General features: G+C 36.8%; 1 protein-coding gene across 1 annotated transcript; it reads left to right on the top strand.

Moving 5' to 3' along the window:
* The first annotated feature begins 1,168 nt into the window (after positions 1–1,168).
* On the top strand, positions 1,169–14,591 carry LOC104241804 (probable ethanolamine kinase). Its single transcript, XM_009796759.2, has 11 exons — positions 1,169–1,326; positions 2,914–3,005; positions 3,212–3,318; positions 5,986–6,091; positions 11,300–11,422; positions 11,572–11,663; positions 12,443–12,527; positions 13,174–13,279; positions 13,406–13,472; positions 14,044–14,136; positions 14,227–14,591. Exons 1-11 carry the CDS (start codon positions 1,193–1,195, stop codon positions 14,353–14,355), a joined length of 1,134 nt encoding a protein of 377 aa, XP_009795061.1. The 5' UTR covers positions 1,169–1,192; the 3' UTR covers positions 14,356–14,591.
* The last annotated feature ends 3,505 nt before the right edge of the window (positions 14,592–18,096 follow it).

Genomic DNA, 18,096 nt, shown 5'->3' with positions numbered 1-18,096 from the left:
GAAGTTTGCAGGGGTTTAGGTCTGGTTATTTGTGATATATAATAAGGTTTATTTTGCAGGAGATAAGCCCTTAAATAGGCTCTTTTGCTTACCCGAAATTGCCTCTTTTTTGGCTCTCATTTAACCAAGTAGGTGACCCACCTACTTGTCACCTAATAGTCTACGCAGTCTAGCAAAACTGCATATATCTCTCTACTCTGATGTCGTATTGATAAACGGTTTAATGCGTTAGAAACTAGACTCGTAGATCTTCAATTTGATATGTAGATCATTCTTTGATTCCAAGTATATTGAGAGAAAAATGTAGCTACATTTGACCAAAATTTCAGCACATTATGAATGCAACTTGTGATGACCTTTGCCAACTTTTGTTCCACAACTTGCTTGACTTAAAAACATAACACACGACTCTCATACGACTAAAATAACTCATAATTTAACCTCCTTATGATGTTAATCACCCTAGTCTCACCCCAAAAGTATATGTTATACCATTCCAAACTTGTCGACTTTCGACGAAACTTATTTTCTTCAATTGGTTTAGCTTCTAAGCTTTCCAACCCTCTTGGTACTCGTTATTCATGATCTTAAATATTTGTAACCTCCAAGGTAACATGATTAACTTACTTTATTTACTTTCAAATATAATCTCATTTCCGAGCTTACATCAATGGCTTGGGGTGTAACATATTGATATTCAACGTACCATGGACGAAGATCACCATAAATATTTAGATAAAAAGAAAGGCGAGATAAGACTTCCATAAAAATCTCTAGCGATTTGAATATAAACAAAAAAAATAATGAAGGAGAACAAGGAAAAGAAGCGAAACAGTAGGAAAAAAGAATAAAGAAAAAAGAAAAAAGAAAAAAGAAGGAATGATGGGAAGGGAAAAAAATGTTAGAAGTAGGTCTTTAATACTAGGCTACGGAATGATTTTTTTTTTCAAGTTATATACAAAGTGGACTAAAATTGGATAATAAGGTAAAATATGAGCCAATTTTGATAGCAATATTGTCCCAACTCATATTCAAGATAAATTTTTCTTTAAAAAAAAAATTAATTTCAACTGATAATAAGTGATATGGGTAATACCCGCAAAGTGACCCAAGAAGAATTGAATTAGCGCATAGGATAATACATATTATATATTATATTATATTATGTATAAATAATAGTATTAGCAAAGACATGGGGGCAGCGAAGATCTGGAACGCCATGGAAGTAGCAGAGGGAGCTCGCCACAGCGTTTCCTCCAAGATTCCATCTTCGCGCCTCACCGTCGATCACTCTCTCTCTATTCCTCTAATGAAGCCTAAAATCGTGTACGTTTTCGAAAAGTTTATTTTGTGCACATTTTCGTGGCTTTAGATCGGTTTTATATCCTTTTATGTTTCACCGGAGCTCATTAGCTGTATTTCAGGAAATATGATTCTAATTAGGTCCGCATCCTTAGGTTAAGAATTTTAGGTCGTCTACGCCACGCAAGATTGTTCGATATTGCCGTTATTAAAACGAAGAGAAAAAGGTCGAGAATTAAGATCGTCTATGTTGGTGTTGAAGTTTGATATTTGCTTTTGAGGCAGAAAGTCTTGTGAAGCTGAAGAAAAAGTTAATCAAGGTCTAGCGTTAATATCTTTCTATATTTAGTACTAATAAAATACTCCATCTCTCTCAAATTTTTGGGTACTATTTCAGTTTTGTATGTCCCAAAGTGGTTGATACCTTTCTGTATTTAGTACTAACAAATAATTTTTTTGCTTTTCCATTTTGCTATTGGCATAAATTGTTGTAAGCGCTGCTAGATACAAACTAAGGTTGCTAAAGGGTTTGTATTTATTTATGTTAATGTATGTGCAGAAGTCTTGTTCTGTTTTTTTTAACTGCGTGTCCAATTAAACCATGCCAAACAAATAGAGACGGACGGAGTAGCAGGATTGATGGAGGTCTTGTTAATTTCTTTCACTTTAAGAAAAGTTTAATATGAGTTGGATTGATATATCGGTTACAGATGTTATGGTCAATTAACATTAACTTTCTGTGACCAGTATAAAATGGTTGACTTTATCTAAGCCAGTATAAGGTTATTGTTCTCTTCAGTCTGTTATTGACACATAACACTGTTAGATATGATATATAAACTTCATGATACTACATGTTGAAGTGATATTTTATCATTTCGGGAGTAGATTTTTCATTATAAATCCTCATTTATGGTTTGAAAACCAGAATTCTAAGTGTTGGATGTATAAAATCAGTATTTGCTTATTTTGAAGTATTTCACTTGCTCCAAGAGCATCACACACCATTTTATCAATATATTGGAATCTGTTACCTTCTCAGAAAGAAATATTAGTGGAATGTTAATAATTTTAGCAAGCTTATACTATTAGCTATGAGTACATAACTTTATCTATTTTACTTAGCTTTAAAGGACTTATTATTCAAGGGTAGATTTTTGGTTTGAGAAGAATCAAAACACAAGATTATTCTCTTTTAGCGGCTTCTAGTTATGCCTCCAAGGGGGTGGTCTAGCAATCTGTGAGTTGGAAACAACCTGGGTAACCTAGGATCGAATCCTAGTGGAGGTGGCTCTAGGTGAATTCTTTCCATTTGTCTAAGCCATACATGGTAAATTACCTGCCACATGCGTTGTTAGGAGGCAGCAAGTGGTATCCACTGAACTAGTCTAGGTGCATAAGCTTGTATGGCCACCACTATGATATCTGTATGTGAAATTAAATGGTATATAGTTAACAGGCTGATGAAACAGGTATCTAAAGTGGATGCACTCTATATTTCTTCCCACACCACACTCAAACGTATATATAATACATAGGCCTGCACCTGTATATTGAGACTGATTGTTGTTCAGCCTCTTCTGTTTCTGAACTTGGTTGGAAACTGTGCAGAGAACTGTGCAAGGACCTGTTCAACCAGTGGTTAGATCTGGATGATTCTCACTTCTCTGTTGAGACAGTGTCTGGTGGCATCACAAATCTATGTGCGTATTTATTTTGTTAGAATTTGCTATTTGTAAGCATTCGTTTTCATTCCAAACTTATCATGCTAAAATTAAGTGCAGTTTGTAGTTTCCTATGAAAAAACTGATTCTTACTTTCAAAATCCTTATTGCTCGAAAAATTGTAAGACTTAACATATCAGTTAAGACTGTAGTATGTCCTAACAATACTCTATTTCCTTATGCAGTGCTAAAAGTATCTGTAAGAGAAGATAAAGGAAAGAATGGCAATATGACAATTAGGTTATATGGTCCTAATACTGAATATGTCATTAACCGTGAACGAGAATTACAGGTTAGTTTCTGAGGCTTCTATTGATTATATTGTTCCGTGCATTATTCCTATCATATGGAGAACTAACAGCTGACTTTTGAGTAACTTAAGTTAACCGTACTTGGATGACCTTTATTTCATTTTAAACTACAAGGATATTTGATCTGTCAAACTGGTGTTGCTTCATAAACTTCTGCTGATCTCCTCTAACCTGTAAGTATGATTGCTACCAGGAAGAGTATGCAGTAGACCTCACATGGAAGTCTTGTACTCCCAGTGTGCAAATAAGCTTGTCAACCTCCGAATCATTTTGAAAACTACTCCCTCTATCTTAAAAAAGAAGAAAGGTTTTCAGAGTACAATTCAAAGTATTTTACTGTTGGTATAGACATCGATTCCTTGATTACTTTTGAAATAAAGTGTCCATATCCAAAGACTACATAAAAGTGCTATAAATAATTTTTATTTAAGACTCCCATTTCGAAAAAAATTTATTTTTATTTAAGACTACATTTATACACAAAAACAACAAACCCAATATATTCCCACAAGTCGGGAAAAGAGGGATGCAACACGAGGACTTCTGGGGGGTCTATCGTACTTAGCCTTACCCAACCTTACCCTGCATTTTTGCAAGAAACAAACCCAGTATAAACTACATTTATAATGTTCGAAAACTATAAGCTAAGAAAAAATTGTTTACGCTCCAAATAGTAATAATGTAATAGAAGATGGAACAACTGGAGTATCTTATTTTGTCAAGTTAATTGGGCAGCACACCTTGGTTTTGCACTTTGGATTATGTATTGTTCAAGGTAAGGGGGACAAGAAGGGATGGAACTGGTTCAGTTATTTCATTCAGAGAAAGTATTTTTGACAAACAACTCCAAGTATCTGAGCACATTTATATCACGAAATCTACATGTCAATACCTAATTGTAATTTTTTTTCTCAATAACTAGTTTCAGACTACACGCGTTGTGCGTGTACTCATAATAATGACTATAAATTTTTTAAATTATACAAAAAATTATTGAACTATGTGATTGAGTTATAAAATACTTTCAAATACGCATAAGCTTTTGAAAATGATAAATATTGGTCACATTTAACCAATTAATAAAGAAAAAAAATATGTCATACAAAAGCATTCAAATGCCTTATCATACCTTCGATATATTAGTTGTGCATTTCCTTGAGTAGCTTAGACAAAATAGAATAATATGTTAACTTGTACAGTTGTACTCAATATCATGCAACGACATTATATTTTTTATGGCCTTAAAAAATGAATTCTATTTGCTCCATTATAATAAGAATTTCATTTTATTCCTATTGGAACTCAAATTAGAAAATACGAAAAACAAAAAGAGACTCTATATTGTGAGGCTTAGTTATCATATAAGAAATTTAATTGGAGTTAGTCGATGACTCCTTCATATTTATTAGGAGTATCAAGTATAATAGGTTCATGTTTCTTCCTTATTATCAACCTCTATATGTTTTGTTAAATTTGGATAATTTAATCTAACAAAATTTTCTTATGGGTTAATTTAGAATTAATTGAGTGGAGGGTGCCTATAATTGATCCTTTTTTGCTGCATGAACTTCAACAACAAATAAGAAAAGTCCTCTTGGTTTGTATTTAACATTAAATAGTTTAATAACTTCTCTCCTTCTCTCTTCATTCATTGCAATGGTACGATAAAAATTTGACAAAATTATGAAAAAGACTCATTGACCGCAAACCAAAATCCAGAAGAGGTATTTATTTAAAATTTTATTTCGCCTGATATTTCCTTTTTGCTTACCAGAATAGCCAATAAGCCTGTGGTGAAATTAGACTTATAAAGATATTGAACAAAGTTAGAGTTTTATTATCTTTAAGTTTGAGTTTAAGAATTATTAAATTGTTTCTAACAAAATAAAATAAGTTAAAGACTTGAAAATAAAAACTTCCCTAACGATACCAAAAATGTTTAGAATAAACTTGGAAACTTAGGAGGGTTCAAGAAAAACCCTAAATATTAGGACTTTTTACATAGTTTAAATAAGGAAGAATTTAATACCAAAAATTTAATTGATTTTAAAGTCCTAAATATTAGGAAAATAACTTAAATTACAAGTTTGTCCTATGTGAAATTTATTTTTAAAGGGTAAAAAGGCGAACGATATTTTGCTAAAGGGCATCATGCTTTTAATATAGTATAGATTATTGTCAAACCCTTGTGGTCCGATCCTTCCCCGGACTCTGCGCATAGCGGAAGCTTAGTGCATCGGGCTGCCCTTTATAGATTATTGTCAGAACTTGTACATATATCATTCTTCAGATTTTATGTAAGAAGGCGGTGAAGTCGGCTGTTTGATTCTAAATGTTCTGATTGATCTTATGCAGGTTTAATTTTCTCCTTCAAATATATTTCTTGTTAGATTTTGACTACTTTGTGCTAAACTTATTGTGATCAGTTAATACATTATTTCTTGCATAAGTTTAGCCCATAATTCCGCATCTTCGTTGGTGAAATCTGTATTTTTAGTGTATGTCTCTATTGAACTTTGAACTTAGAAGTTTTGTTGATTCAGTTCTTGTAACTACGACCATCTCCATGAATCATACACACTTTTATGGGATGTCTCCTAGGGGACATGGCGCATACACACTTTATGACTTTAAGTACTTGTCTTTAGGCGATTCAATACCTCTCAGCTGCTGGGTTTGGTGCCAAGTTGCTAGGAGTTTTTGGGAATGGCATGGTTCAGTCATTTATTGATGCACGAACTTTAACGCCCTCAGGTAGGCATTTAATCAAACTCCCGCTTGTAGCTTATATGTAGCATGTAGTGCACACTATGCATGGTTTAGTGTAAATGACTTTTGGCTACAACAACAACAACAACGTATCCAGTATAATCCCACAAAGACCCAAATAGGGTCTGGGAAGGGTAGAATGTACGCAGACCTTACCCTGACTTTTGGAAGGTAGAGATGCAATTTCTGATAGACCCCCAGCTCAAAGAAAAATTAAAAGAGGCAGAAATAACAAGTGGTAACAACATCAAGAATAAAGAGATAAGGTGATAGAATAATCAAAACGAATGAAACAACATATGTCAAAAGAAATGTGCGGATAGAAAGCTGCGAACATATGAGACTAATATTAATGTTATGGCATGAAAAGGAGACACGCATGCCTATCTACTAACTTTCTACCCTAGTTGCCAACCTCCACACCCCCTATCAAAGGTCCTCAGTAAGCTGGAGCAATTTCATGTCATGCCTAATCGCCGCTCCCAAATACTTTTTAGGCCTACCTTTATCTCTCCTCAGCCCCATTATGACCAACCTGTCACCCCTTCTCACTGGGGCATCTCTGCACTTCCTCTTCACATGTCCGTAACATTTCAGCCTTGCTTCACACATCTTGTCTTCCATGGGGGCCACTCCCACCTTGTCCCGAATATCTTTATTCCTAATCTTATCTCTCCTAGTATGTCCACACACAACCTCCTCATTTTTGCTACTTTCATCTTCTAGACATGTGTGTTCTTGATAGGCCAACATTTCGCCCCATACAATATAGTCGGTCTAACCACCATTATGTAGAATTTACCTTTTAGTCCAGGTGGCACCTTCTCACATAGAATTTTGGAAGCTAGCCTCCATTTCATCCACGCCGCTCCGGTCCAATGTGTGACATCCTTGTCCATCTCTCAATTACCTTGGATAATAGAACCGAGGTACTTGAAACTACCTTTCTTAGGGATGACTTGTGAACCTAGCCTCACTTCCACGTCCTCTTCAGGAGTGACGTTGCTAAACTTGCTATCCAAGTGATACGTTTTAGTCGTGCTCAACTTGAAACCTTTTGACTAAAGGGTTTGTCTCCAAACCTCCAGCCTCCTGTTAACACTACTTCGCATCTCGTCAATCATTACTATATCATCCGCAAATAACATGTACTATGGCACCTCCCTTGAATGTGCCGCATCAGAACATCTATCACCAAGGCAAATAAAACGGGCTAAGTGCGGATCCCTGATGCAATCCCATTATGATTGCACCCCTCTCACCGTCCTAACTCCGATCATAACGCCATCATACATGTGTTGGATCACTCTAATATATGCTATAAGCATCCCTCTAGCCTCCAAACTTCTCCAAAGAACCTTCCTCGGAAGTTTATCATAAGTTTTCTCTAGGTCAAAGAACACCATGTGCAAATCCCTCTTCCTATCCCTATATTGCTCCACAAGTCTCCTAATAAGGTGAATGGCTTTGGTAGTCGAATGCCCTGTATGAATCCGAACTGGTTCTCGAAAATAGGTACATATCTCCTTACTTTTACCTCCACCACCCTCTCCCAAATTTTCACAATGTGACTTAGCAGCTTGATTTCCCTATAGTTGTTTCAATTTTTGATATCACCCTTATTTTTGTATATCGAAACCATCCTACTCCACCTCCATTCTTTAGGCATCTTAGTCGTCTTATAAATGACATTAAACAACCTAGTAAGTCACTCCAAGCCTGTTATGTCCGCGTTTTTCCAAACCCCTGCCCATCTTGTGCATAGCCCCCACAACCTGTTCAACCTTGATACGTCTGCAATACCCAAAATCTCGACTACTCTCAGAATGCTCCAAGTCCCCCAACACAATATTCCTATCCTCCTCTTTGTTCAAGAGTCCATGAAAGTACGCTTGCCATCTTCGTCTAATGTGTGCTTCATCCGCCAAAACATTGCCATCCTTGTCTTTGATGCACTTCATTTGGCCTAGGTCACGGGCCTTCCTCTCCCTCACCTTGGCTAGCCTGTGCAACTTCTTGTCCCTGCCTTTGACAAGTCCTTCGTACAAACGTCCAAACGCCGGAGTCTTAGCCTCCGTAATGGCAAAATTCGCCTCCTTTTTAGCCTTATACCCGTCCCTATTCATACTCCTCTCCTCCTCGTCTTCGGCTACTCCGACTTTAATTTTCCGTTGTGATAAGTTCATGTGTTTACCTTTCCTATTCAGAATTATTTAGGGCTAGCATCAGAAGATCTGGGAAGAACTTTTTGAAAAACAAAACTAAAAAGTACACTATATTTTTTTTTTCTTAGAAAACAAATGCCAGAAAAAACAATTACCCTAAGTGTCTAGAGAATCTTCTGTGAATTGTAGTAGAGTTTCTGCACCCTTTACTATTTCTGAATTGCGCCAGAAAGCTATCAACATGATGCAGTCAGATCTGACTTTAAAAATAGTGTTTCTTGTCATTCGAATCATCTTCTATTGCTTTCTTTCCAAATGCACCACCTAATGCAAGCAGGTATTGGTGTTCCAAGTAGTGCTCAGTCAGCCCCTTCCTCTCCAGCTCAAAATAAATTCTGAAACTGTTCTCGGCATAACCAAATCCGTCCCAAAAGATTAAAAAGACATCGCCAAACCTGGGAAGAAAGAATAGTGAAGGAAAAAATGATTGTTTGATTCTGATTCTTCTCCATAGATGTAAAATCGGTTGACTAATTGTATCCCCCTTCTTTGTAAATTATTTTGAGCCAAGCAATGATTCTTTAGTTACTAGCGTCACAAATCACATCATTTTGACTGGTGCATCGGTTTTCCATACCTTCTTCCATGGTCCCCGAGTAATTTGATTGCTTCTTCTGAGAAGTATGCTGTAGCATGAACTAACTGTAAAGGAATCATTTGCCTGGCCCTTCCAAATTAGTTGATCTTCATAGCTAAAACCTTGGAATATAGATAAAAAGTTGAAAAAAATTCTTCAATCACTCTAATTATTTAGTCATTAAATTTTCTTCTAAAAGTGATGTTCCAAGTGTTGCCCTCCCTTCTTTGTGATAGTGTAATATTGGTGTCCTGTCTAAAATTTATAAAGAGTGAGAAACTGATCCCTAAAGGGAGAGTGCCCTCGCAATTATCTTGCTGGAAGGAGACTTTTCTTCAATTGCCTATCTTGACTCCTATATTATGAGAAATTTTTTGCTATAGAGCTCTAACATTTCTCTGCACACCTATTCCTTCTGGTGGGCCCATTTTGAACACTGCACGTTCTCTTGATCAAACTTCAGTATTTATAACCTTCCACCATAGAGCATTGTCTTCACCATTAAATCTCCAATGCCATTTCATCAAAAGGCTCCTGTTCTGTACTAATAATTTCTTGATGCGCAACCCTCCTTTCTTTACATTGATAATGCTCCACTTGACCAAGTTCCTCTCTGTTGCCTTGCCATAAGAAACCTCTCCTTAACTTGCCAATTCTCTTTTCTACCTTAACAGGCATTGGGAACAGACATAATTTCTGTTGGCATTGAATCCAATACACTATTAAAAAGAATCAAGTGTCCTCCTAGAGAAAGGTATTGTTTCTTCCAGTTGGATAATCTCTTTTCACATCTTTCCACCACCTCCTAATATATAGATTCTGACTTATGCTTTTCTGTTCGACAGTCAAGAATAGCTGCCAGGCCTTGTAAATCTTGCACTGAGTTGACTGGTAGTAGTTGATTTTTTTTTGGACCCAATTAACATGAAGTCTTTTGGACAGCCTCGAAACATTCAGAATCAATCTCAAGTACTTTATTTGACATGCTGCTGGTTCAGGAGAAGTGTGACTATCATCCGCACACTGAAGATGTGAAATGGATAGTACACGTTGTTGCCCTCTGTTCACATTGAAGTCCTTGAACAATCTTTCATTAACAGAAAACACAACATTCTACAAGTACACTATATTCTACTAGGTCGAACTCTCAATGTCAATTGTTCCAAAGGTTCTTGAGAAACAGAATACTTACTATTTATAGACCTCACAGAACCATAATTTAAAGAAATATATATTGAAGGAACTTCCTAAGTAGTTAAATTTGTTGAAGAGTGAAAGTGAAATAATTTATAGTTTCCAAACCTTCTTCATTCTATGCTGTGGTGTTCCCTATTGGTTTTCATTTTATGTAAAGAGAACTTCATGTATTTAGTCAAACCTTCAAAAGCAAATTTATTCCCTTCGGTTTAAGGTTTGATTTTCGGATGCTCTAGCTTCTTTTATACAAACAATCATCTAATAAAGAGTTCCCTTTTTTGATATAAATTATTTATTGATGTTATGGGGAAAACCCTGTATACTAGTTATTTACAAAAGTAAAAACCTACAGAAAAAGAATATTCTCTATGAATGAAGCCTAATTATCAATACTGACAGAACTTTGTGGTTGCACCAAAAATGGACCAAAAATAAAAGATATGCCCTACACTGTACTAGCTCATTTCCACCTCTTCAAATGTTCTCTTTTCCTCTCCCTCCAAAGAATCCACATAAGGGCTGAAGGAGCTACATCTGGTAATAAATACTCCATACCATATGCTTGACATATTCTGTCCACGTTTCATGCTGTAGTAGTTGTTAGATCTCTTAAAGAATGTAATATTATTTGGTCCAATTTGAAGAAATAGAAAGATGCTTATTGCATAGGCTGGTATTGCTTTTATAACCAGCAACCAAAATGTGCATAAAAGATATGTAGTCTTTCGAGATAGTTAATTATCCTAAGCCTGTCTTTTTTGACCAGCCATCTTCATTTGTACAACCCTGTACTCTTCAAGATTCATCTCTCTTTGCCTGATCAACATCGTCACTTCGTCATCTTTCTGTGTCTGCCTCTCTTCTTCTTCTGAAGTAGTTTAATAGAAAAGAAGGCTGCGTTATGAATCCTATAAAACTTATGAACGGACTAGGTTGAGAAGAGCGCTTTAGAAAGGAAAGTTTTATAAGCCCGTGCGGCAGGACTAGAATACAAAAGTTGCCTTTTAAGTCATTTTGCAAGAGCTTTTGTTTGGCCTGTTGCACTTATGTGTTACTTTATGTGTATCTTGGGGTTGTCGAAATAATTTTCTGGCCCTCGGTTTTTCAGGGATACCTACAGTTTTCACTTCCCCCAACCTCAGTAGTTATTATAATTTGCAAATTGGTTGTCATTTTCTTGTAACTTCTTCACAGACATGAGAAATCCTAAGCTTGCTGCTGAAATAGCAAAGCAACTTCGAAAGTTCCATCAGGTGGAAATTCCAGGCTCCAAAGAACCTCAACTTTGGAATGATGTGCTCAAGTTCTTCAGAAAAGGTATGTCCTTCTTTACTGAACACTCCTTTACAAATATATATTCTGAGACATCATTTTTCCCAGTAGTCTCAATAACTGGAAAGCTTGTATCAGATTAACTGCTACCATGCAAGATCCATCTCATGCCTGAGCGTGTTTCCATTTTGCAGCATCAACTCTCCAATTTGATGATGGTGAGAAGAAGTCAAAGTATGAGACAATTTTGTTCCAGGAAGTTCATAATGAAATCACATCGCTCAAGGTAGTTCAAATTCCGAAGATCCTGCAGTTGGTTATTATTCTTTTTATTATTTGCTGTTACTTGGGGGAGGGGATTCTTTCTTTCTCTTCTTCATAACAGTGCAAATTTCAATCCTATAAGGAATTAAATTTTTTCGTGATCTGTATTATATCAGTTTGCTTTCACAGATATGCTAGTTTGAAACCATAAGCTAGCAATTTTCCGTTCACTCCCTTTTGGGGAAATCAATAGCGCTATAAGATGCCCAGTGCATCACTTTCTGAAGTCAACTATTGTTTTTTTTCTTTTTATCTCCTGAAGGGATCTAGGCATCTCCTATGGCAGCTACGACATTATGAACTTCAAAGATGTTTTTAGGTGTAGATTTATCTCCCATCATGCTTTGGTGCCGACTGCTTCAAATTGAATGACTTTGTATATATTTCCATCTTACATCTATCTTGTTGTTAAGCACTTCCAAAAGCTGGCACAGATCAAATGTTGTAGGTTTCTAAGTTAAGAGAACTAATTTTCCAAATAGGGTGTATATTTCTTGGCTTGTCTTACATCCCCAAAATTGTAAAATAGTTTTGAACTTAATAAACCTGATATATATGGAAGTTAACTTGAGGAGTTTTCTTTATGATTAAATTTATCTGCTTAAATACTTACATTGACGTAACACCGATGATAAAACAAAGTGTAATTTGGTATTGGGCTAGAATGGCATTGTATTAAAATAGCTTTGTATTGGATGATATATTCTTATGTTTCAAAAGTGATGTGCAATTCTGGAACAGGAATTGACTAACCGTCTTAACGCCCCAGTGGTTTTTGCCCACAATGACTTACTTTCTGGAAATCTGATGCTTAATGAGGATAAAGGTACTTATGATCCAGCTTTCCACTGTATTTACATCTTGATCTAGGTGATTTTTTCTGTTGTGACATTTTGTGTTAGAACTTCCTTTGTTCTCCCGCACTCTCCCCCCTCTCATGATAAAATTCTGAACCTCCATATGCTTTTCCGTCCATTGGAGAAGAAAACCCTATCTATATGACGTTTTTTGTTTATGCACATTGCAGACATCTTATTTGGTGATACTTCTGTTAATGTTTATGCCTACATGATCATATTTCTGGTCACTATTGCTTGTTCGTCTTTCTCAAGGTCATTTCTTTAGTAAGAGAACTAATTTTCTCCAATGCGAATCTTATACTCTTATGTTATAGACGCAGCATGAGTCTTTCAATGGATTACCGGGTCACTCCTGCTTCCATTTATGCGTTTCATTTGACAAATGATTAATATCATCAAGTAAATAGTCTATCCCATTAAGAAATATGTATGAAGGATCTTTTAAGTCTTTAACCTGGTTTCTAGGATTGCATCAAATGGTTTGCATTTCTAAATTTGATGTTGGTGTCTGTTATCATACTGGAATAATGCTTGATGAGTTTGCTCTTAGTTACGATTCAACGCTGAACTTTACTGTTTGTACTAACCTCATTTCTTTTTATCAAAAAACAGGAAAGCTGTATTTCATTGATTTTGAGTATGGATCCTACAATTATAGGGGTTTTGACCTAGGGAATCACTTCAATGAATATGCTGGCTATGACTGTGATTACAGCTTGTATGTTGCATCTCCGTCTCTCTATATCTTTTTCTCTATGTCCTCCAGTCCCCTTTTTTGTCCTCTTTTTTATGGTGATATTTTGTTGTAAATTGAGACTAATTTTGGAGATGGTTCAATGTGTAGATATCCAAGTAAGGATGAGCAGTTTCATTTCTTCAAGCACTATTTGGATCCTGACCAACCGAATGAGGTAAATGGGGAATGTTAAAACTTCTTATACTTGTACATGTTGTATAACTGAGTGGACTTGTCTAGTGCTATTATTTCTGAAGTAATTATTTAGCCCCCCCCCCCCCCCCCCCCAAAAAAAATTTCAGAAACATTCGAAAGGCTACAGAGGATGTTATAATATAGCAAAAGTGATGGAGAAGTTCCATGGTTGGAAAGCTTGTGCAAAACAATCTCGGAGAAAGCCTTATCTAATTGACCAGAAATGAAGGTTTTATGACAGCGTCATAATTTAGCGTCCTACAAGTTTGAAAGACTTTCTTCTAATCAAGTTCGGAAGAATTAGTTTTCTTTCATCAGAGATCTTTACATGTCACCTAGTGATGTTTGTAAAATAATACTCTTAATGCATCTTTTACTCCCAAGAGCTAAAAGAGGGCAGCCCGGTGCACTAAGCTCCCGCTATGCGGGGGGTCCGGGGAAGGGCCGGACCACAAGGGTCTATTGTACGCTTACTCCCAAGAGCTACTCTTCAATAATTTGCAAATGTTGCACATTTGGCAAAGTACACCTGAAGTTGCCTTTGATTACAGGTATCTGACAAGGACCTTGAAGCTTTATATGCTGAGACCAGTAGTTACATGCTTGCTTCACACCTATACTGGGCTCTCTGGGCTTTGATCCAGGTACTATTATTATGCTATATTTGGATGCAGGCCAAAGAACATGCAAAGGAAACCTTACATTTTGTTCTATTTTATTTTTGCTACTCCCAGGCGAAAATGTCACCCATCGATTTTGATTACATCAGTTATTTCTTCCTGCGCTATAATGAGTACAAGAAGCAGAAGGAAAACTGTTTCTCTTTAGCCAAGTCGTATCTTTCAAAGCCCGAGCATGGTTAAAGTTTCATTTAGCACAGTTCCAGAAACTCTTAAAAGCTGTCAATTGACATATTTAGATCTCATTTGTTGCAAATTGGAAATTGTTGCTGCTGTAGCCAAGTAGGATAGTGCAAAATAATTCTTTTTTCGTTTCTATTTCTGCCAAAATCATGTAAAAGTTAACTGTTGTTTGTAATTCAAAGTTCGAACAAAGGGATACTATGACAAACAAATGAAGTACAATTCTTTCTCCGCAATTTCCGTATTTCTCCGTATTAGTGCTTGGTAATTCAGCATGATTAAATTTACAGATTGAACAACCCCCCTTCCCTCACCGGAAAAAAGTTAAACAGAAACTGCTATTCTTTAACCTGAATGGAACATGATAATTGTAGATGACTGTTGTGTCATGACCTGCCACATCATCATGCCACGTAGGTGCCACTTGGCATATATTTTTGCCATATTGAATGGTTATATAAGTTAGGGACAAGATCTTGGTGGAATATTCTAGAACTATGGAGAATTTCCTTAGAAAATTTCTAGATAATTATGTATTTGTAGGAAGGTTCTAGAAAAATATAGAGGTTTCCTTAGGAAGACCCTAGAACCCTATAGAATTGTTAGGAAAGACCTTAGAAGAATTTAGCTGTATAGAATATTCTAGAGAAGGGACTTAGTTGTAAATATGAAAGGACTTGTAAAACAATTATAATTTACATACTAGCCCCTAGGAGATTAGTATAAATAGGGAGCATTCATTTGTAATTCATCAACCAAGCAAAACAATCAAGTTCTCTCTAATACAAAAGCTTCCTTTGTCAATTCTCATGTGTTCTAACATTTCTTAGCGATCATGAGTGTAGTAGGGCTGACTTGACATAGCAAGAACATGAGCAAGTTATGCAAGATCGTGAGTGAGTTGCCAAGTGACGCACGTGCACTTAGTTTAAGACTAAGGACGTGACAACGTGGTATCAGAGCAAAGGTTATAACTAAGGAATGTTAGTAAGAATACAAGAGATTGCTATAAGTAAGTTTTGTAGAGAACCATGGTCGGAATTACCAAGGGCTTGGTACTTGCAGAAGGGACCAACGTGAAGGTCCCTAAGCGAAAGCAGTATGGCGGTGCACGGGATGCACGGGAGGTAGCAGACTGGTGGAAGCTAAGGGAGCTCCGACAGAGGCCACAATTCTGGAGTATGTGCGCGAGTTCACTACCTTAAGCTGTAGATCTCGTCATTGTCCGAGGAAGATTTCCTCTTCTACTTCATGGACAGGTTGCAAAATTGGGCAAAGCAGGAGTTAAAAAGACATCAAATAGCCAATGTGAACGGGGCCATCGGAGTAGCCTAGTCACTTGTTACTTCAAGATGGAGCCTGCCAAGTCCAAAGAAGGCAACGCCGAGAGGGATGAGGGAGATCATGATGAGGACAACGAGAAATGCATAGCCGAGGTATACAAGGGTAATGGCAAGGGGACATCCCATAACGAATAGGGGTCCAAGAGAAACGGCAAGGGGCAGGGAAAATGGTAGGGAGTACGTGCCTAAATGAGGGTGCTACTTCTGTGAAGGATCACATCGGGCAAGTGAATGCTCAGAGTTGGGGAAGCTTGCAGCAATGATCGGGAACTTTGCTCAAGCACATAAGGGTGACATAGGAGAAACTGCAAGGATGGCGAGCTACAAAGTGATGGTATGCTATCGGACTCAGATGATGCACCAAGCAGTGGGGTTCAAGTTTGCCAGTAAGGATGGACCACGGAAGGCAGCCAAATAGGGAGTGAAAGCATGGACTCGATGCTTGAGAAGCTGCTAGACTTGGTTGAGTCATGGGAAGATTCAGGCCAAGAGCAAGGAGGGGCATCCGATGGGCGGAGGATGGAGGCCATCATTGCTAGCCGTCCAAAATACAAACAGCGTAAGAAGAAAGGTAGCCAGTACCTTGTGAAATAGGAAGGAGAACTGCTTCATAGGGCATCATGGCTAATGGACAAAGATTTCCGATGATGCCAAGGCGATGTGCGCGCGTACGTGTCGATGTTTTGTGCCGAGGGCGGCACAAAATTGGGTGGGGGGAGAGTATCATGACCCGCCACATCATCTTGCCACGTAGGTGCCACTTGGCATATATTTTTGTCATATGGAATGGTTACATAAGTTAGGGACAAGATCTTGGTGGAATATTCTAGAACTATGGAGAATTTCCTTAGAAAAGTTCTAGATATTTATGCATTTGTAGGAAGGTTCTAGAGAAATATAGAGGTTTTCTTAGGAAGACCCTAGAACCCTATAGAATTGTTAGGAAAATCCTTAGAAGAATCTAGTTATATAGAATATTCTAGAGAAGGGACTTAGTTGTAAATATGAAAGGACTTGTAGAACAATTATAATTTACATACTAGCCCCTAGGTGATTAGTATAAGGGGGCATTCATTTGTAATTCATCAACCAAGCAAAACAATCAAGTTCTCTCTAATATAAAAGTTTCCTTTGGCAATTCTCAAGTGTTCTAACATTCCTTAGCGATCTTGAGTGTACTAAGGCTGACTTGGCATAGCAAGAACGTGAGCAGGGTGTGCAAGATCGTGAGCGAGTTGACAAGTGCCGCACGTGCGCTTAGTTTAAGACTAAGGACGTGACAATTGTCTACTTTATTCTCAAGTATTGTATCTTCTGCTCTACTTACTGTGCAAGAAACTAGGTATAACGTGGAAAAGTAAAAAGAAAAAAGTTACAAAAAATAGTAGATAAAACTGTGAGCATTATTTAAAGCTGATATATCACCGGGTGTTGGTGGAGTATATTTTATTAATAATAAAAATCTCAAAAAGAAGAGTACAAATAAGAGGACTCAACCTTACCTGGCTAGTTTTAATGTGGGGGGAAGTGCACGGTTAGCCACTAATAACACATGTATTTACTTTTAAACCATTGTTTAAAATGTCTTTAGTCTTTAGCCACTGTTTTAATAAACTTTACTTGCCTGGACGAAAACACCCTTCTGCTCATAAAGTTCAGGACCAAGTGTCCTTAACTTTTAAACTTACAACTCTAAGTTCAGGACTTCAGGACTACGTGTCCTTAACTTTTGAACTTACAACTCTAAGTTCAGGACTTCAGGACTACATGTCCTTAACTTTTGAACTTGCAACTCTAAGTTCAGGACTTCAGGACTACGTGTCCTTAACTTTTGAACTTGCAACTCTAAGTTCAGGACTATATGTCCTTTACTTTTGAACTTGTAACTCTAAGTTTAGGACCATCTGTCTTTAAGTTCTGTTTTTGTAACTCTAAGTTAAGGACTACTTGTCCTTAACTTTTGAACTTGTATGTCTAAGTTGAAGACCTATTGTCCTTAACTTTGAGCTTGTTAGTCTAAGTTCAGGACTTCAGGACCTATTGTCCTTAACTTTTGAACTTGTAACTGTAAGTTCAGGACCTATTGTCCTTAACTTTTGAGCTTGTTAGTTTAAGTTTAGGACCAAGTGTCCTTAACTTTTGAACTTGTAATTCTAAGTTCAGGGGTGTTGGTTATGTCTATGGCGGTTATCTCCAATTCCTTCGCTAGCTGAAATGGACTACAAAAGGTTTTCCTTTTTTGTTTCTGTTTAATTTCATTTTTTTGTGAACGTATATTGATGTGGAGAATAGTAGTTTACAAATATGTTTGTAGTTCTAACTGAGTATTTTGATGTGGGGTTCACTTTTCTAGAAAAAGAAAATGCAAGTTTTGTTGTTTATATTGTGTTTCTTCTTA

The sequence above is a fragment of the Nicotiana sylvestris genome, chromosome 5 (assembly GCF_000393655.2).
Source record: "Nicotiana sylvestris chromosome 5, ASM39365v2, whole genome shotgun sequence".
Lineage (NCBI taxonomy): Eukaryota > Viridiplantae > Streptophyta > Magnoliopsida > Solanales > Solanaceae > Nicotiana > Nicotiana sylvestris.
This window is presented reverse-complemented; position numbering and strand designations above follow the sequence as displayed.